The following is a 21,047-nucleotide window of genomic DNA, read 5'->3' on the forward strand; positions in this document are numbered from 1 at the left end:
TAAAGAAACACAGGCGAGCTCCGCCGTGAAGGGTCAGTGGCAAAACACCACTTGGGAGTTTATTCCGGTTAATGGATCGCCAAACTTTATTCATAATTCTAGTTTACAGGGCATCTCTAGTGCATCAGTTGAATCGTAATGATGACTAAAGGTTTAATATGCAAAATATATATACTGATACACATGTATATAAAAAGATAACGTAACGAACCATATAATTATGTATGTATTCAATGGCTTTGCGGAAAGCAGAGCAATAGAAGAAACAACATTAAAACGACAGCAGTCAGATATCCAAGCAGGTCAGTACCAGTGATCTTTTACAACTTCCTATCGTGGTGCCTGTGTAACAGACTGAAAATACTTCAGCCCTGACCGGGAATCGAACCCGGAACCTCTCACACTTAAAGCGGACACTCTACAATGTCAGTATAAAAGCTAGCTCAATAGCAAGGAAGTGTAAGTGCTTCCTTATACTCTACTCTACTTATGTACATACATACCCTCCATTTAAGAATCCGTCCTCGAATTCCAAGAGTTTGGACCATTCATGCCTACTCCTGTGTTATTTACGTTGGGCACCAAATGTAATAGACTGAAAATATTTCAGCCCTGACCGGGAATCGAACCCGGAACCTCTCTCGACGACGTCGCGATACAGGCAATCTCAAAAGCAAGGAAGTATAAGTGCTCTCTTGTACTCTACTCTACTATATAGCCCCACGTTGGGCGCCAAATGTAACAGACTGAAAATACTTCAACCCTGACCGGGAATCGAACCCAGAACCTCTCACACCTAAGGCGGACACTCTAGCACGTCGCTATAAAAGCTATAAGCTAGCTCAACAGCAAGAAAGTATCAGTGCCCTTATACTCTACCCTAACTACACCCGTCAACAATCAAAAGTTGAAAGCGTAGCGTTCAACCGTAAAATGGCTTAACACCAAACATGCGGTGCGTCTCAAAATAGTCGGGTCATAATCTCTTGATAAAACCTTTTATATGGCCACAGTGGCCTATAAAACTTTATATTACCTCTCATGGCAAACTCAGTCAAGTTTGGATGCATCCCATGCTAACAGACGTGAGTACTGAGGCGGGAAGCTATCGACTGACGCATAGATCGTAAGAGTGACCTTAGATCGAAGGGCGGAAACACTTAGCGACATAATGTTTCAAAGCAAATGTAGTCTGGCTAACAATTAGATATTTTTAACCTCTCTCATGTTTACCCTTTTATATTTCTGCCCGATTATTCTTGGCTCTGATTATTCAATGTTTTAAGAAGAGAAGGGACATAATTATACAAAATTTGAATAGCCCCAGGAGTTATCTCCTGTGAAGAAAACACTGGGTCTGAACACAAACTAAAGCACATGATGTCGTATCCGTAATGCTTGCTGTATCTTACCACACCAGATCATTGCTACGTTTCCGTTACTTAAATATACCCCATATAGTGATCCATCTTTGAATAAAATCATTGTTTGTAGTTCAGCAGCGAAGATGCTGCGCCCTTGAGATATAATAACCTGACAATAATATTTATTGAAATATTCTCCCTTTTTACCTATAATTTTCACATAACTTAATGGATATGATTATTAAACTTCAAAGATCACCCACATTGTATATGACAATTTCCATCAAGTTTAGATATACCCCCATCGTCATCCTCCTCTATAAATCCATACCGTTTTCACATGTGTGCAACGTGTAACGTTAATTATAGGAGCCGTGCCATGAGAAAATCAACATAGTGGGTTTGCGACCAGCATGGCTCCAGACCAGCCTGCGCATCCGCGCAGTCTGGTCAGGCTCCATGCTGTTCGCTTTTAAAGCCTATTGCAATTAGAGAAACTGTTATCGAACAGCATGGATCCTGACCAGACTGCGCGGATGCGCAGGCTGGTCTGGATCCATGCTGGTCGCACACCCACTATGTTGGTTTTCTCATGGCACGGCTCAAATTTAGTATGTCTACAAGTTAATTGTCCGCGAAGGAGAAAAATTCTATAAGACTTGTCTTCCATTCTTATCCTTTCCTAAGTTATAATATTCACTATATGACTTTGTATCAATGTATATGTTTACTATTTGGGAATAATTATGTTTAAAAAACTATAAATCCATACTATTTTCACATGTGTGCAACGTGTATGCACACTATTTCAAAAGTCAAGTAAATGATTAGATAATTTTTCGTTTTCATAATACATTAACTTTTTTAACATTTAAGTACTTAATTAAACTAAACAGCTTACTACCTTTACATCTACATATGAAACGTTTGTTTTATTTAACAATGTTTAGCCAGGCTATAGCAACTGGCTATAGCTCTAAATCAACTACAAAGTTTCAGCCTCGTTCCTTTTATTTCTATGTGACCGCATCACACAAATGTTCTGGACGTTTAAAAATAGTGCCATATTTATTTTTTTAATTCCCCCGCCACGAGTGGTGGAGGTTACAGAAATGGTCTCCGTCCGTCCGTCTTTCCGAGCCCACATTTGCATACTTAAGTGGCTATAGGAACAATAGGTAACTGTACTTTTTCTTTGATGTCATTCAATCCGTAAGGCTTCTATGTGGCTATTTTTCTTTTACGTGGCTAAAAGAACAATAGAGAGAACAAAAGAATAGCCACGTAAATACCCATATGTAGGAACGTTCGTCCTTCCGTCCGTCCGTCCGTCCGTCCGTCCGTAACACTTTCGTGTCCGCTCCATATCTCCTAAACCCCTTGAAGGATTTTCATGAAACTTGGGTCAAATGATCACCTCATCAAGACGATGTGCAGAACTCATGAGTCAGCCATGCCGGCTCAAGGTCAAGGTCCCAACTTAGGGTCAAATGTTTGAGCCTTCCATTTTGTGTCCACTCTGTATCTCTTAAACCCCTTGAAGGATTTTCATGAAACTTGGGTCAAATGATCACCTCATCAAGACGATGTGCAGAACTCATGAGTCAGCCATGCTGGCTCAAGGTCAAGGTCACAACTCAAGGTCAAATCTTTTAGCTTTCCGTTTCGTGTCCGCTCTATATCTCCTAATCCCCTTGAAGGAATTTTATAAAACTTGGGTCAAATAATTACCTCATCAAGACAATGTGCAGAACTTATGAGTCAGCCATACTGGCTCAAGGTCAAGGTCACAACTTAGGGTCAAAGGTTTGAGCCTTTTATTTTGTGTCCGCTTTGTATCTCCTAATTTCCTTGAAGGATTCATATGAAACCTAGGTCAAATGATCACCTCATCAAGACGATGTGCAGAACTCATGAGTCAGCCATGCAGGCTCAAGGTCAAGGTCACGATTTAGGGTCAAAGGTTTGAGCCTTCCATTTAGTGTCCACTCTTTATTTCCTAAACCCCTTGAAGGATTTTCATCAAACTTGGGTCAAATGATCACCTCATCAAGAACTCGTGAGTCAGTCATGTCAACTCATGGTCAAGGTCACAACTGAAGGTCAAAGCTTTTTGGTCATCTCATCAAGACGATGTGCAGAATGCATGAGTCAGCCATGTCAGCTCAAGGTCAAGGTCACAGCTCAAGGTCAAAGTTTACCCTTTCACTATCCGTAACAGTGGCGGGGGATTTAGCTGTATTTCAGACTGCCTTGTATAAATCCAACTTAACCCTAACCCTTACCCTGAAATGTCACTCAGTAAGCACTGGCTATCACTCCTTTCGGAACTTTGGTTTGGAAATATCCATGTTTAGCACGGAAAGGAAATCACACAGTTCCGAATCACAACGCATCTATAGTGTGGGTATGATTTTGAAAAGCAAAGCAGGATGAGAGTTGATTGACAGAACACACCGACCTGCCTGTCGAAAATTCATCCATGAATGAATGAACTACCAACCTCAACTATACACAGGTAATATGTATACACTGAACTATCAACATATAATTGTATTGACTTTATCAACAAAAATCATTGAAAACAACAAACTGTCTTTACAGATTTCCGCTGTGCTCTTTTAGATCAGAAAGCGATAGACAAGTCACCTTGTCGTCTTGCTTGATGCAGACTTCTTTTCCTTCAGTTCTGTCCACACAGCCAGACATTCGTTCACATTGGTCTAATATTGTTCTTTCAATTGCTGGCTCGTCATGTACTTTATTATTAATTGTGTCTTCTTTTGCCATATTTTCATTATTACATTTATCTCGAACAGTCACTTTACTCGAATCCATATCTATTGACTGTTTTCCGTCTGCTTTACTGTCGTCTGCTCCCTCGAATTTCTTCGATTCTTTCTGCAGTTTGAACCATGCGTCCGCTTTGAAGTTTTTCAAGGGAATACGATCGGAAGCCTTGGCAAATATTTTCAAAATCAATAGTCGGCATATTTCGGAGACTTCCGGTGTTGCCGGAAATATAACTCGACTTTGTACCTGCTTCAGCAATTTCTTGGTGTCGCTGTCGTCAAATGGAAGTCGTCCATACACCTAAAAAAGTACGAACACATACTTTGATGTATTATTTCATGCATATAAATAGAGAAAATAACCAAGTTCGGCCAACATTTCATGCATTTCGTATGAACTGAAAGTCGATGTTATTATACGAAATACAAGTAAATAAATGAATTCTGGTTATCCAGGCTTACCCCTAACTTCACAAAATAAAACACCAGCTTTTACTTGTATTGAAACATAATACGGTATTACAAAGTTACCAAAAATGCCAGATCATTTAGAATTCATATAAAATACGGTGTAAAACAGTTTTTTTTTCTTTTTGGAATCGACTGAAACGTACGTTGGAATCGACTGAAACGTGCGTTAGCTCTACCGTGGAAACTGATTATGTTTTTGTTGCAAATTGCTTTATTACCAGAATGCAAAGCAAACGTAATGCGAATATTTCAAAATTAATTTCCGTTTCAGGATATATATTAGCAAGTACATAATGCTACCCGAGGTCTCGCTTTGAACAATACCAGCCTTGTGACTTTTTCCATTTACATGTAATTGTTTAAGATGTATTATTTTGGTTCCAGAAACTGGTAATTCAACTAAACAAAAAAAAAAATCTTTATATGTAAACCCGATTTCCGTTGGACTGGTGTAATTTAGAATTTTTGAAAAGTAAGTAGTTTTTATAGGGCCTACATAGTAGAAATGTTTGCAAACTTACATCTATTATGCGAAATAGCGGTTCAACTGAGAAACCTGCTCTGCTTAAATGTAAAGAATATTCAATAAAATCAGTATGTGTTTCAGTTACAATAATGGCTCAGAAACGAATTTAATGACCAAAATTTGATTTGATAAGTTGAACATAAACTATCTTTGTTTAGTGTTATAGTTATTTCAAAAAAAAAGAAGAAATAACATACCATGGTAAATAAAACGACTCCCATACTCCAGACATCGGCTATTTCCGGATTGTATGATATCCCTTTCAGTATTTCAGGAGGGGCATACGCATAACTTCCACAAAATGTTTCGCTTAACAGGGGTCCGCCGCTCTTTGCTTTACCTATTTTCTTTGCGAAGCCAAAATCTGTTATTTTCAGTATGTTCTTAGCGTTCAGTACCAAATTTTCGCATTTGATGTCACGATGCACAAGCCCCTTACTATGCATGAATTTTATACCGTCGTGCAAATGAATAAACCACTGACCAGCTTGGTCTTCTTTAATATATTCTTTCGCTTTTATCTCAGTTAGAAGGTCCCCATTGTCAGCTAGTTCCATTATGAAGAAAAATCTACTTGTTGTTTCTATGAGTTGATAGAATCTAATCAATGCATAATGTTGACCAAGCGTTTGCATGGCTTGCGTCTCGCGCGGCAAAAATTTCTTGAGGTACTCGTCAAAGGACTTTTTCTTGTTTATGATTTTTATAGCTACTTTATGTTTTCTTTTTATATCGTATGCACTTTTTACAGAAGCGTATGATCCACTGCCGAGAGTCCTCCCAACTATATAACCCTGCGATTCTAAAAGTTTAAGCGCTGTGCTGCCTTTTATCTTTATAGACGACCTTGACCTTAGCGCCGTTTCCTCTTTCTTTGCCTTAAGTTCTTCTGCTGTTTTGCTGTGCAAGTTTTTCTTTTCGGTACCATCACTCACAGACCCCATCATACACTCCTGTCATGGTCTAACTTTTACATCTTTGCCTTTCACGCCATTTTTGAAGGCAAAAGATCCGCAGCGGCGTGCGTCTACTTTTGAACGATCGTCCGTTATTGCCTAGCAACGACGTCGATATAAAAGGGAGGTAAATATTGCGACATGGCGCGTAACTCTGACGGCGGCTTAACGCGTATTTCAAATGAATGTTTTTGTCCAACGCAGTTGCTTCCTGGACAAGAATGTTGCGTTTGCTAGAAACCCAGAGGATGAATTATAGTTTTCAATTTATTTTACGCAGATGAGATGAAACATACAATATTTAAGTGGCATATTTCTCCCACGAGATAGTTAGTGGCTGTCACGCTAATATTGTATTGTCCAAGAAAGGTGTATATTTTTCTGATTACATTTCAACAAAAAGTATCTCCTAGAAATTTTATTTACCTTCTAAAAATATTTTAGCGCAGAATTTCGCGGCAGTGCTTGAAAGTGCCACGAGATACTTGGTAGTTATCACAAAAATATACTTAACATTCCAGCAAAGTTGTGCATTGTTCTGAAAATAATATCACAATAAATTAGTACTTTCAAGATATGCTTTTGATTTCCAGGAAATTTAGGCTATTGAGATAAAGTTTTCAGAAAAGTTTGAAATGTCAAGATAATTTCTGAACGTATCGAGACAGCTATCTAGCTAATAAATGCCAAATATAAGTATGTATATTGTTGGGAATAAAATATGTTTAACAAAATGCCAATTACGAGCACTTGCGCAAAATGTGTAAATTATAGCAATACTATTTCCAGGAAAGTTTAGACTATTGAGATCCCCCCCCCCCCCCCACCCCCCAGAAAACTTCGCTATTTTTATATATCGCATTAGCTTCCATACTTCACCTTTTTACTTGTTTATCTTGATAAAAGGCATATGATACGGCGATAGACCTACTAACAACCAGGTTTGTACAAGAAGTGTCCACTGAGAAATCATTGCCGTGAAACTTTCGTCGCGCAACCAAGCCATATCTTGGCCAAGAATTGTAACGGTTACCTAAGAAGGCGTTTCATGCAACCCGTTTGACCGGCGGATCTTAACACTAGCTTATACATCCGGCCAATAGAGTTGAAACGTCGATAAAATACATGTACATAGAAAATATTTGTTTGTTTTGAGTGAATGTGGAATATATCTCACTGTAATATGGTGGCTGATTTCTGCCATTTCGCGTTTTCGCCCTGCGACCCCGCCAAGCGAAAACACGAGAATTTACAAGTTAAAATGGCGGGGGCGCGGGGCGAAAACTCGCTATTTAGCGGGGGCGCGGAGCGAAAACACGATAATTAGCGGGGTCGCGGGGCGAGAGTTAGTAACTGGTATGTCGGGGGCGCGTGGCGAAAACACGATAATTAGCGCTGCTTAAACGCCGAGTTTTCGCACCGCACCCCGACATTCCAGTTCCTAAACCTCGCCCCTCGACACCGCTAATTATCGTGTTTTCGCTTCGCGCCCCTACCAAATAGCGAGTTTTCGCTCCGCGACCCCGCCGAGCGAAAACACGAAAATTAACAAGATAAAATGGCGCGGGCGCCAGGCGAAAACTCGCTATTTAGCGGGGGCGCGAAGCGAAAACACGATAATCTGCGAGGGCGCGGGGCGAGATTTAGTAACTGGATGTCGGGGCGCGGTGCGAAAACTCGACGTTTAAGCAGCGCTAATTATCGTGTTTTCGTCTCGCGCCCCCGACATACCAGTTACTAAATCTCGCCCCGCGACCCCGCTAAACAGCGAGTTTTCGCTCCGCGCCCACGCTAAATAGCGAGTTTTTGCCCCGCGCCCCCGCCATTTTAACTTGTTAATTCTCGTGTTTCCGCTCGGCGGGGTCGCGGGGCGAAAACGCGAAATGGCAGAAATCAGCCACCATACTGTAAAGTAGGAAAACCGTAACGCGAGAGAAAATGTGGAAATTATCTCGCCTCAAGGTGAGATATGTTGCATATTCCCTCAGAAAAAAAAAACAACGCATTTTTCCTTTTATTAGATACTACGTATCATTTACGTTGAAGTCTGCATTTTGCAACAAATGTAATCTCGGCTCGAGAAACAGACGTTAAGTTGTACGATATTTGTATCTGTACACTTAGTATGTAACCTTCAGAAAATAAAGTTGTTGTCTATTATTTTTTATTTATCTAGACGCTAGGGGCGTAGCTGAGGACTTTGAACGGTTGCAGCCTGCTCAGCAGTTCGCTTGGGGGTCTTGGGGCATGCTCCACATACCGATGAACGATTTTTAAAGGTAGTATTATTTCGCATTGCGCTAATGTGGCAGGCACAACGATGTATTCAGTATATACACTTTGCGTTTATCATGTCTTATACATTTGCCAAACGAACAACTGATATTTTCTAGGTTATCAAAATCGAATTTATCCGATGATTAATATACAGCTCCTCAATCTAAATAATGTGGTCCTGTAGCAGGCCCGGGTCCAGATGCATGACGAATAAGGACCATATTAGGTAAGGGAGGACTCTAATAAATTGAATCCTTCAATTAGAATGGTGCATTTTGGGCCATTTGGACATTATATATTCAGCAAAAGTATTTGTGATTTATGTGCAAATCTGTTCGGAACGTACACCCTGTCCTTGGGATTTCTTGAAAATATAGAAATATTTGAGCCGCACCATGAGAAACCCAACATAGTGCGTTTGCGACCAGCATGGTTCCAGATCAGCCTGCGCATCCGCGCAGTCTGGTCAGTATCCATGCTGTTCGCTAATGGATTCTCAAATTGCAATAGGCTTTGAAAGCGAACAGCATGGATCCTGACCAGACTGTGCGGATGCGCAGGCTGGTCTGGATCTATGCTGGTCGAAAATGCATTATGTTGGTTTTCTTATGGTGCGGCTCATTTGTGTTTTACATTTGTATAGATCTGTCACAACAAAATTTCAACGCGCACAAGACATTGGGAACCCACTGAAAGATGTCTGAAGGAAAACAGCTAACTTAAACTTTCTTCATGTCAGGATCAAGAAGCATGTCATGTGATGGCACATGTGGCGATTGGGTGTAACGGGAAATTTTGAGCCTTGTATACTTATTACCATGCATTTTAATCCACGTAAAATATTATATTAGGTAAGGAAGACAACTGATCATTTTGTGTTTTGTGTGCAAACTTTGAACAATCTCACCAGTTTATGAGAATTTCAAAAATCATGTATAACATAGTAGGGGTCATAATGCTATACATGACAACTAAGGGAGTTTATGTGAGATTCAACTTTGTCAGAAAATGTTTGAAAATAACATCAGCAAATTTCTACTGTCGTCTTTCATATACATCATTTCTCTTACAAGGTTATTCTTTCGTTTGTTTACTTTGAAAACTAAAAGAAGAAAATTATTATACTTCTATCACACATCATTCTGAAGAGGTCAAAGTGTAACAGGAACAATTTTTCTTTTCAAAATATATGAGCCGCGCCATGAGAAAACCAACATAATGGCTTTGCGACCAGCATGGATCCAGACCAGCCTGCGCATCCGCGCAGTCTGGTCAGGATCCATGTTGTTCACTAACGGTTTCTCTAATTGTAATAGACTATGAAAGCGAACAGCATGGATCCTGACCAGACTGCGCGGATGCGCAGGCTGGTCTGGATCCATGCTGGTCGCAAAGCCACTATGTTGGTTTTCTCATGGCGCGGCTCATATGGGTTTCATTCCGATTTGTCATCAAAATCTGTTTGGATGGGCTTGTTTTTATCGTTAAAATATGACCTGTGTATGCGGTAGATTTAAGTCACACACCCCGCTACCCCCTCTCTAATGAACTGCTCAGCATTTATGTGTCGCTTTATTTTTAGCTCACCTGAGCACGAAGTGCTCAAGGGTGAGCTTTTGTGGTCCAGGGTGAGCTTTTGTGGTCCATGATTGTCCGGCGTCCGTCGTCGTCCGTCAACAACTTCCAGCCTAAACCACCAGTCCAATTTTGATGAAACTTCACAGGAATGTTCCTTGCATGATACTCATTAACAAGTAGTCAAAGAAATGAATTCCATACAGAAGTCTGGTTGCTACGGCAACCGAAAGGAAAAACTTTAAAATTCTTCTTGTCTAATATCTTGATATTTGGTATGTGGCATCATCTAATCATCTAATCGTCCTCTAGCAAGTTTGTTAAAATCATCCCCCTAGGGTCAAATATGGCCCCAGAGTGTGTGTGTGTGGGGGGGGGGGGGGGGGGGGGGGGGGGGTCACATGGTTTACCTAGATTTATAGGGAAAAACTTTGAAAATCTTCTTGTCCAAAACCACAGGGCCTAGGACTTTGATATCTGGTATGTAGCATCATCTAGTGGTCCTCTACCAAGATTTTTCAAATTATTTCCCTAGGTCAAATATGGGCTTATATAGGGAAAAGACTTAAAAATCTTCTTGTCTTAAATCACAGGGCTTAGGGCTTGGATATTTTGTATGTAGCATCATCTAGTGGTCCTCTACCAATATTGTTCAAAATATCCCCCTAGGGTCAAATATGGCCCCGCCCAGATCCGGGTCACATGGTTATATAGACTTGTATAGGAAAAACTTTAAAAATCTTCTTATCTGAAACTGAAAAGCCCAGGCTTTTGATATTTGGTATGTTGCATTGCCTAGTGGTCCTTTAGTTGAAAAGAGGCCCCACCCAGGGGGTCCCAGTTTTACATAGATTTATATAGGAAAAACTAAATCAAAATCTTCTTGTCTGAATGTTCAAGGTCTATGCCTTTGATATGTGGTATGCATCATTGCTTAGTTGATCTCTAGATTGTTCGAATTATGCCCCTGGGGTGAAATGAGGCCCCGCCCCGGGGATCACTTGTTATATGTATAGTGCATAAGGTATTTAGGAAAAAATAGAATCTACTTAAAAATTATCAGATCATATTTCCTAGACTGTTTAATTATAATTACCTGATGATCCCAAGTGATTAGGGGTCATTTGACCCAGATCTACTGACCTACTTTCTTGTTTTTTAAGATACAGCTTTGTTCTGTTGACACAGCCTTGAAATCTGGATGACATGTACAGTTTTGCACACCGATCTTAAAACTGACTTTCAGTGACCAAGAATGTGACCTACTGACCTACTTTCTTGCTTTTTAAGATACGGCCTTGAAATTTGGATGACATTTACAGTTCTGCACACACGGATCTGAAAACTGATTTTCAGTGACCTTGAATGTGACCTACTGATCCATTTCTTGTTTTTCAAGATACAGCTTTGAAATTTGGATGACATGTACAGTTTTGCACACCGATCTTAAAACTGACTTTAAATGACCATGAATGTGACCTACTTTCTTAATATTTTAGCATCAGTTTGACATTTGATACATGTAGCTCATAATACATAGGTGAGCGATCCAGGGTCATCATGACCCTCTTGTTGAGAAAATTCACACAATTTTCCACGAAAATGAGTTGGGCGTAGTGTTTGAGAAAAGTGCTGAGAACTGTATAGACGCTTTGTCCGGAAAAAAAACCCACTCACGTAACCCGTTAAACAATTATTATAATAATACTGATGCGGATTGTATGACATCGCACTCTCAGTAAATAAGACTTTTGAGCTCGAGTTTCCTTTGATGAAGGTTGGCAAATTTTTCAATTATAGCCGATCAAAATATATGATGGTTGTAATAACAGTCCTCTGTATTGATAGATACATCCAACCTTCTGTAAAATCGCCAGATTCAACATTGGAACGTTCGGTAAAAATCTGCAAAAAAAGCTGCCGGGGCTCAATCCATTGATCTTTTGAGATATAGACGGTCATCATCAGACTTTATACAAAGGTTATAGCGTTAATAGTAATAAACATACGTAAGAAGTAGTTGATGCAAAGGATGTCCATAGTTTCAAGATCAGGCTTGACCGTCACTGGCAGGAAGACATGCTTGTACCAGTTTTGAGACCACGGCAGCATAGATGTTGTCATGGGACGACTGTTTGTATTAAGTACTCTTTATGTTTTACCAACACAACTACCAAATTAGTTTTTAGAACTTGCAGTAATACTGTCATAAATAAAGTCTGCAAGAAGAGAGGCTTAAAAAGGACATATAGTCTTTACTACAGAGCCCACAATCATCCTACAGATATCCTTCAGGTATATCCCTACATATTTTTAATATGAGTTGGTTTTATTGCCATGACAACATTTATTTTCTAACAACCTTTAATTTGGGAACTTTTATAAAAAAAACTCTGTGCAACGTTGGTCAATTATGTATTATGTAAATTATTTTTTGCACCTCTTCCATTTCGTTTAATTTTATCATTTCGGACATTAGGTACACCGTTTTTGTGACGTCATATTAACGTGTGCACATGTCCGCAATATTTCGAAGTTGAAATAGCAACCCGAAAAAAACTGAAAACGTGAGAAGGATGATCAAATGTGAGTTAACAGAAACAAAAGCTCCATCCTTATTTTTGTATGAAAATATTTGATTGAAAAACTACTTGAGAAAGTATTAGATTTTTTCAAGGTTACAATATTTCGGGTATTTCTTTCGGTGGATCGTTGTATCGTACTCGATATTTTCGAAACTGTGGTTCAGGATGAATTGTTATTCTATAAAAACTTTATCCACAAACAATTGGAGGTCAAATCCCAGATATCGGCCAATATTTTTAGACTTAAAATGCAAATACGCGTATACTGTACTTTTATATTTTTGTTTGAAACTGTTTATTTGATTGTAATCACAGGTGGCAGTATCATAGATTGGTCACCCCCTCCCCACTGCTACAACCCTGAAAAAAATCTGACATTCTCAGGCATTCCTTAAAATCCCCACCCTACAAAACCCCTGATACAACCCAAAAAAAAAAAAATCTCAACTATCAAAACAATAATAATTATTGTTTTGATAGTTGAGATTTTTTTTTTTTTGGGTTGTATCAGGGGTTTTGTAGGGTGGGGATTTTAAGGAATGCCTGAGAATGTCAGATTTTTTTCAGGGTTGTAGCAGTGGGGAGGGGGTGACCAATCTATGATACTGCCACCTGTGATTGTAATGTGAATATTTTGATAGTGTTTTACTGGATTTGGATGATCATTTTTTTATTTTTAAAAACATGGAGGGTTATAGTGTATGGGTTTGGGGCGAGAGGGTCCAGGTCATGGGCCGGGCACCTGTGACAATTTCAGCATGTTTTGAAAATTACCATTCACTGTCAATGCAGATAAAAACTAAAGATAACTTACTTCCGGGAGTTTCAATTAAGAAATGAAATGATTTTTTCCGGTGTTCATGCGAAATGAACGATGCATGAACACCGAAAATAATAGTTTCATTTCTTATATTTACATTATTAGCTCATCTGATTTTTTGAAAAAAAATGATGAGTTATTGTCATCACTTGAGCGGTTGTCGGCGTCTGCGTCTGCGTCGGCGTTGCCTGGTTAAGTTTTATGTTTAGGTCAGCTTTTCTCCTAAACTATCAAAGCTATTGCTTTGAAACTTGGAATACTTGTTCACCATCATAAGCTGACCCTGTATAGCAAGAAACATAACTCCATCTTGCTTTTTGCAAGATTTATGGCCCCTTTTGTACTTAGAAAATATCAGATTTCTTGGTTAAGTTTTATGTTTAGGTCAACTTTTCTCCTAAACTATCAAAGCTATTGCTTTGAAACTTGGAATACTTGTTCACCATCATAAGCTGACCCTGTACATCAAGAAACATAACTCCATCTTGCTTTTTGCAGGATTTATTCCCCCTTTTGGACTTAGAAAATCAGTTTTCTTGGTTAAGTTTTATGTTTAGGTCAGCTTTTATCCTAAACTATCAAAGCTATTGCTTTAAAACTTGCAACACTTGTTCACCATCATAAGTTGACCCTGTACAGCAAGAAACATAACTCCGTCCTGCTTTTTGCAAGATTTATGGCCCCTTTTGGACTTAGAAAATATCAGATTTCTTGGTTAAGTTTTATGTTTAGGTCAACTTTTTCTCTTAAACTATCAAAGCTATTGCTTTGAAACTTGCAACACTTGTTCACCATCATAAGCTGACCCTGTACAGCAAGCAACATAACTCCATCTTGCTTTTTGCAATAATTATTGCCCCTTTTGGACTTAGAAAATCATTTTCTTGGTTGAGTATTATGTTTAAGTCAACTTTTCTCATAAACTATCAAAGCTATTGCTTTAAAACTTGCAACAGTTTTTCACCATCATAAGTGGACACTGTACATCAAGAAACATAACTCTATCCTGCTTTTTGCAAGAATGATGGCCCTTTTTAGACTTAGAAAATCATGGGTAGGACAATATTTCTATTACACAAAAAAAAATCAGATGAGTGTCAGCACCCGCAAGGCGGTGCTCTTGTATTACCTTTCCATTGATAAGATTATATTATAAAATTTATTTCACGCAATTTGTGGCATTTAATATTAAAGTCAGCTTCCTGGCCATTCTGTTCACCAGACGGAACAACTGCGACGTCATCTAAGGAACGTTCTCCCCGACTATACATCGTCAAAACAGCGGTCGGTTATCACTAAGCAGCGATGACGTAACATTCGCACCTTTCCTTTTGCTGTTCATACAAAATGAACATCATAATTTTCAATGGAAAAGAATAGGGCGAATGTAAATATTACAAATTGCTTGTCCAAGGAATGCGAGAATAGATCCGAGTTTGGCAGCGCAGTCAAATTTACCAGTAGAGCTGGGACACAGATATCATCAGTGGTTATAATAAAAATGCTCGCTACAAAAGTCAACTGCCATGGTGGCCAAGAGGGCAAAGGCGCTGATTAAAAATACTCTGTATTTGTCAGGGCGCATTCGCTCCCTACTAGGTTAAAAAAATGTTGTTTCTGGTCACAGGCTTAAAACTTCATGGGTCTGGATTTTTATGCCCCCAGCATCAACTGATGTCCTGTCCAGCCGTCTGTTCGTCCGTCCATACGAGGTTAATCAAATGGGACCGTTTCGTCTAGCATCAATACCCCTAACTAGAATGACTTTATACTAATGCAGATGTAACCTGTGACCATTCCCCATCTTCAGACATCACCTGACCTCAGTTTGACTTTGAACTTGACCTCGTTTTGGACTTGGGTTGCTTTGTATCAACAAGGATGCCACCGGGGGCATCAAGCGTTTATTGAACGCAGCTGCTTGTTTTTTTCAGTAAACCACTTTTACATGTCACTTGCTATGGACTTTCTGATTCAGAAATGTTCTGTATAAACACCATTTAACAGTATAAAAACAATAACTGATAAAAACATTTGCACAAACACCGGACTGTATGCATATTTCACTTTGTTTACACTCTAGTAGCATAGATAGGTCTTCATTTCTTCACCAATCCCATTCATATTTATGTATAATGTGTACAACCTCAAGATCTTGGATGAGTTCGATTATGACTCAATATGAGCAAAATCTGACTCAATATGAGCAAAATCTGACTGGTAGGACCAGAGTTATGTGCCCTTGATTGACAAAATTTGCTATATTTCACCTTGTTTACACTCATCATATTCATTTCTTCAGCAATCCTAATATTATTATTATACCAGATTTTTATTACACCCTAAACACGTTCAAAGGCGCTTTACTTACAGCAAATGCACCCACACAGAGTGCGAAATTCATCCTCTACTAGTACAGACACAGAGTGATCTGACAGAGGGACAGAATGAGATAAAGCCCCCAGAACAGATAGAGAAAAATCCTTTTTAGATACAGACTTGTCCGGCTAACTTAGCCTACCTCTTTGTGAATAGACAGTCTGGTTCTTTAAAGTGCCCGGTGTATAGCACCGATACACGCGAAGCCGTCTTTCCAGGAAAGAACCAGGACAGGCCTCTAAGTTACCGTAGGTGGGAGACACTTGAGAGCATCTCAGAAATTTCCAGTGTCTGGACAGGGATTCAAACCCCTGACCTCTGGATTGACAGTCAAGCGTGTTAACACTAGACCACCACCCACCTAATCATATTTACCTAGAATGTGTATGACCTCTTGTATGAGTTCGATTATGAGCAAAATCGGGCTGTTAGGACCTGAGTTATTTGCCCTTGTCAATTTACAAAAATTACTATATTTTACACTCTAGCACCTTCATTTCTTTGCCAATGCAAAACAGTTTTACAAAGTAATGTATTGCCTTAATTAAGATCTTGGATGAGTTCAATTTTGAACAAAATCAGACAAGTAGGATCAGAGTTATGGGCCCTTGATTTTGCAAAAATCCCTGTATTTTACCTTGTTTACACTATAACACCTTCATTCCTTGAATTTTCTTCAGCAATCCAATTCATATTTATTCAGAATGTGTATGAGCATAAGATATCAGAATGATGAGTTCGGTTGTGAGTGAAACCTAGAGTTTCTCGCCTTTGATTTTACAGAAATTGCTATATTTTCCCTTGTTTGCACACAAAGCAACTTCATTTCTTCACCAATCCAAATAATATTTACACAGAATGTGTATGATTAAAAGATCATGGACGAGTTCCAAGCGCTAAATCGGTTTATTAGGACCAGAGTTATGTGCCCTTGATTTACAAAAATTGCTATATATTTCACATTGTTTTGCATTTTTCTTTCTTCACCAGCCCTAATCATGCGTATGTGATTGATTTGTAACTTCAAGTATATGTCTTCAGGTGGTCACAGATTATGAAAGTAGATAACTCTAGACTGATTTATTTCAAATTACCTCCCTTTGTCTTTAATTAAAATGAACATATTTTGGTAACTACGCACGATTGGTTCCAAATTTCATTTATGTGATCAAGTGGACCCAGACAATCGGGGTAGACAACTCTGGAGTGAATTTTTGGCAAATAACCTTTAAGGGACCCTTTATTTTAATTTGAATGGATCAAAGGAAAATCTTGTAAACAATAGAGACCACAATTGAAGTTTGAAACTCGTGAGAATTGGTCAGAATGTTTGTCTTGATGAAACATCTGTCAAGGTTAAATATGAGTCATCTTGGGTCAAAAACTAGGTCACCCGATCAAATCAAAGAAAAATTGTGTATGTGCAATAGGGGCTGCAATTTTTACTTCATATTCGTGAAATTTGATCTGAATGATTTCATGATAAAATCTAGGTCAAGTTCGAATCTGGGTCATCTCGGGTCAAAAACTAAATCACCTGGTTTAATCAAAGGCAAACTTTGTGTTGGCACTAAGGGCTGCATTTTCCATTTGATGTGCATGAAACTTGGTCAGAATGTTTGTTATCATGAAGTCTTGGATGGTTCATAAATTGGGTCACGTGGGGTCAAAAACTAGGACACTAGATCAAATTAAAGGAAAAGCTTGTTTACACTCTAGAGTTTTTGCTCCAATCTTCTTGAAACTTTATCATAATGTTTGTTTTCATGAAATCTTGGACGAGTTTTAATCTGGGTCATGTTGGGTCAAAAACTAGGTCAAATCAAAGAAAATGCTTGTTTACACTTAAATGGCCACATTTTTTGCTCCAATCTTAATGAAAAATTGTCAGAATATTTGTCTCCATGAAATCATTAGGTCAGACATGTTTACACTGTTATGGTGTGTTACTAAGGTGAGCAACCTAGGGCCATCTTGGCCCTCTTGTATCCCTTTTTTCCGCCAAATCACAGGCCTGGGCCCCTTCTCCTCCTGGTAAAAAAAACCCTGAGTTACCTTCAGTTGTCTTGGAATATCAGAATGAATTTTCACTGCATACATGGTTTTTATTAGCTCATCTGATTTTTTGAAAAAAAATGATGAGTTATTGTCATCACTTGAGCGGTTGTCGGCGTCGGCGTCTGCGTCGGCGTTGCCTGGTTAAGTTTTATGTTTAGGTCAGCTTTTCTCCTAAACTATCAAAGCTATTGCTTTGAAACTTGGAATACTTGTTCACCATCATAAGCTGACCCTGTATAGCAAGAAACATAACTCCATCTTGTTTTTTGCAAGATTTATGGCCCCTTTTGTACTTAGAAAATATCAGATTTCTTGGTTAAGTTTTATGTTTAGGTCAACTTTTCTCCTAAACTATCAAAGCTATTGCTTTGAAACTTGGAATACTTGTTCACCATCATAAGCAGACCCTGTACATCAAGAAACATAACTCCATCTTGCTTTTTGCAAGATTTATTGCCCCTTTTGGACTTAGAAAATCCGTTTTCTTGGTTAAGTTTTATGTTTAGGTCAGCTTTTATCCTAAACTATCAAAGCTATTGCTTTAAAACTTGCAACACTTGTTCACCATCATAAGTTGACCCTGTATAGCAAGAAACATAACTCCGTCCTGCTTTTTGCAAGATTTATGGCCCCTTTTGGACTTAGAAAGTATCAGATTTCTTGGTTAAGTTTTATGTTTAGGTCAACTTTTCTCTTAAACTATCAAAGCTATTGCTTTGAAACTTGCAACACTTGTTCACCATCATAAGCTGACCCTGTACAGCAAGCAACATAACTCCATCCTGCTTTTTGCAATAATTATTGCCCCTTTTGGACTTAGAAAATCATTTTCTTGGTTGAGTATTATGTTTAAGTCAACTTTTCTCATAAACTATCAAAGCTATTGCTTTAAAACTTGCAACAGTTTTTCACCATCATAAGTGGACACTGTACATCAAGAAACATAACTCTATCCTGCTTTTTGCAAGAATGATGGCCCTTTTTAGACTTAGAAAATCATGGGTAGGACAATATTTCTATTACACAAAAAAAATCAGATGAGCGTCAGCACCCGCAAGGCGGTGCTCTTGTTTAGGGGTCCAGACTGTCAAAATTGATTTTTTAACATTAGGTATATGGGCATTTTCTCCAACAATTTAGGGCCCCAGCCCAAAATCTAGGGGCCATGGGCTATGAGGCCCTTGCTAATTTATATCCCTGTGCATAGTATCTGTGTAAAGCTTATTACATTGTGATAATTATCAATAATTTTTTGCATAACAGTTTTCGAACTGAACAAATTTACCTAATAAATATTCAACAGCTGTAGAAAGTTCCATGCGCAAATCAGTTGATATTGGATTTCTAAAGTGAAAAATGTCAATTTTATTGCCTTCATAATATAACCGACAATAGCCCCCACATCAGTTAAAAGCAGAAAATCGTTTAATGGTATATTGAAAAATGGATTATGGGAGGATTTAATGTTTTGAAGGCTTGACACTCTAATGCTTGTCTAATATAGATTAGGTGTTTTAAGGGTTAAAGTGTAAGAGAAAGGTAAATATACCTCTAATTAGGTGCTATTAATCCTATTGTTTAGGTATTTGAAGAATGAAGGGATTAAAGATTGAAACATACATACACTTACTTAGGTTCGTCAGCATATTTGCAGATTGTTTTTGCTGGTTTGAATTATGTTGACTGCCTAAGTGGAATAAAAATGTGTATGTGTCAAAAATGAGTATGTGTGTGTTTTGGAATGCGGCTGAAATTATTCTTCATGGAGTGTGACTGTAGAACTTTAAAATATTAAATGTGAATCCCACAGTCCTTTGTAATAACTTGTAAGTATATACATTTACATGTATTTGAAAAATGAGGCAATAAGGTATGATATTAATTAATTCCATTATTTAAAAATTTTACTCTTCATTGATATGGCGTTATGGTGACTTCTTTTATATACATGACTTTGTATAATTTGAAAAAAAAGATTTTAAAAGCTGTAATTATAAACCCTACTTTTGCTTGATCTGTCAGTGACTCAGTCATCAGTTACTGGGTGTATCAGACTAATCAAATTTTTGTAGGCAGATTTGAGGTCATTAAAAAACATGTTTCTATTTGCTTTGTAACATATACTTAAATACTCTGTATAAATGTTGACTTTGTTATTAATATTGTTCCCTTTTTAATTTTGATGAAAGATAGTAACAAAACCAATGTCATTCGCTTTTAAATCATTCCGAATTTGAGAAATTAATTTCTGGTTTTGAAACTAACTGCTCAAAAGAAAGATTTTTATCATGTATCTAAATGCAGATTTTCCTCAGAGGGGGGTAGTAATAAATTGATAAGTTGTCAACAATCACTTTTTCCTTCCACAAAGCATGTGTCAACTTAAGTATAAGTCCTATTAGTTACTGGTAATGTTAGAAGTTAGATAATTTATTTTCATTTGAATTCTTGTTAAATGATGAAAGAAACATTCTAACATGGCTCGATTTTTTTTTTTGTCATGTTAAAGAAGGAACTCAAACATGTTATAATCTGCTGTAGTTGACATGCAGAACGTTGAGAGAACAGTATGATCATGATGTTAAATAGTTAAAATATCACCCTTCATTACTATTTGTATGGCTAAATTACAGCATAATCTTTTATAATCATGTTTTAATAAGTATGTTAGAATGAAAATAAACAATGTCTTCTTGTGATTTATCATCTGGTTAACCATGGTTCAGCGTTTAGATGCTTGGATATTTAATATGCCTGTAGTTCAATTCCTGCATATCTGAACTGTGCACCTTTGAAATCCAGAGGATAAACTGTACAAAGGTGTTAATAATTTAATAGTAATAGCCATCTTTTGGCAGAGACCACCTGTTTAAGTAATACATTAAGACCACCTATGAATATAGACTACTGTATTGCTCTTTCCATTTGTGGTTTGACTGTTAAAGGTATTACATTTGTATAAATATTAAAATATTTTAAATGGTTGCCTTTCAGATATTGTAACTATTGTTCAAAATGAGTATAATATTAAAGAACTGTCTTTAAAAATTAAGTTGTGACAGTGACATGTGAATGGCAAGAAATGGTTTTTTAACAATTTTTTTAAATAAAATTAAAGAGTACATTGTAGCTTTAAAAAGTATCATTTGAAATAAAAACTAAAGTATGCCTAATGCTAATCTAACATTTTTTTTTTCTTAGATAATCTTGATCAATACTGATTAGAATCGATCTGAAGGTGCTC

The 21,047-nt window shown here is 37.9% G+C and overlaps 2 protein-coding genes across 2 annotated transcripts in view; one reads left to right on the forward strand and one right to left on the reverse strand.

Annotated features, from left to right (window-relative positions):
• Nucleotides 1-3,902: 3,902 nt before the first annotated feature.
• LOC123550262 (testis-specific serine/threonine-protein kinase 4-like) lies at nt 3,903-6,211 on the reverse strand. Its single transcript, XM_045338689.2, has 2 exons — nt 5,351-6,211; nt 3,903-4,457 (listed from the first exon to the last, which is right to left on the reverse strand). Exons 1-2 carry the CDS (start codon nt 6,098-6,100, stop codon nt 3,963-3,965), a joined length of 1,245 nt encoding a protein of 414 aa, XP_045194624.1. The 5' UTR covers nt 6,101-6,211; the 3' UTR covers nt 3,903-3,962.
• Nucleotides 6,212-12,462: 6,251 nt separating this feature from the next.
• Nucleotides 12,463-21,047, forward strand: part of LOC123550618 (kinesin-like protein KIFC3) — a 59,524-nt gene continuing 50,939 nt past the window's right edge. The window contains exon 1 of the mRNA XM_053546715.1: nt 12,463-12,547. The gene's annotated coding sequence lies outside the window, so the exon portion shown is untranslated. The remainder of the gene's footprint in view (nt 12,548-21,047) is intronic.

Source organism: Mercenaria mercenaria, chromosome 6, assembly GCF_021730395.1.
Source record: "Mercenaria mercenaria strain notata chromosome 6, MADL_Memer_1, whole genome shotgun sequence".
Lineage (NCBI taxonomy): Eukaryota > Metazoa > Mollusca > Bivalvia > Venerida > Veneridae > Mercenaria > Mercenaria mercenaria.

Excerpts from the sequence above, each read along its gene's own strand:
- LOC123550262 (XM_045338689.2), bottom strand. The coding sequence starts at position 6,100 with ATGATGGGGTCTGTGAGTGATGGTACCGAAAAGAAAAACTTGCACAGC. Across the intron at positions 4,458-5,350 it reads GAGTCGTTTTATTTACCATG|GTGTATGGACGACTTCCATT; the intron begins GTATGTTATTTC and ends GTACTTTTTTAG.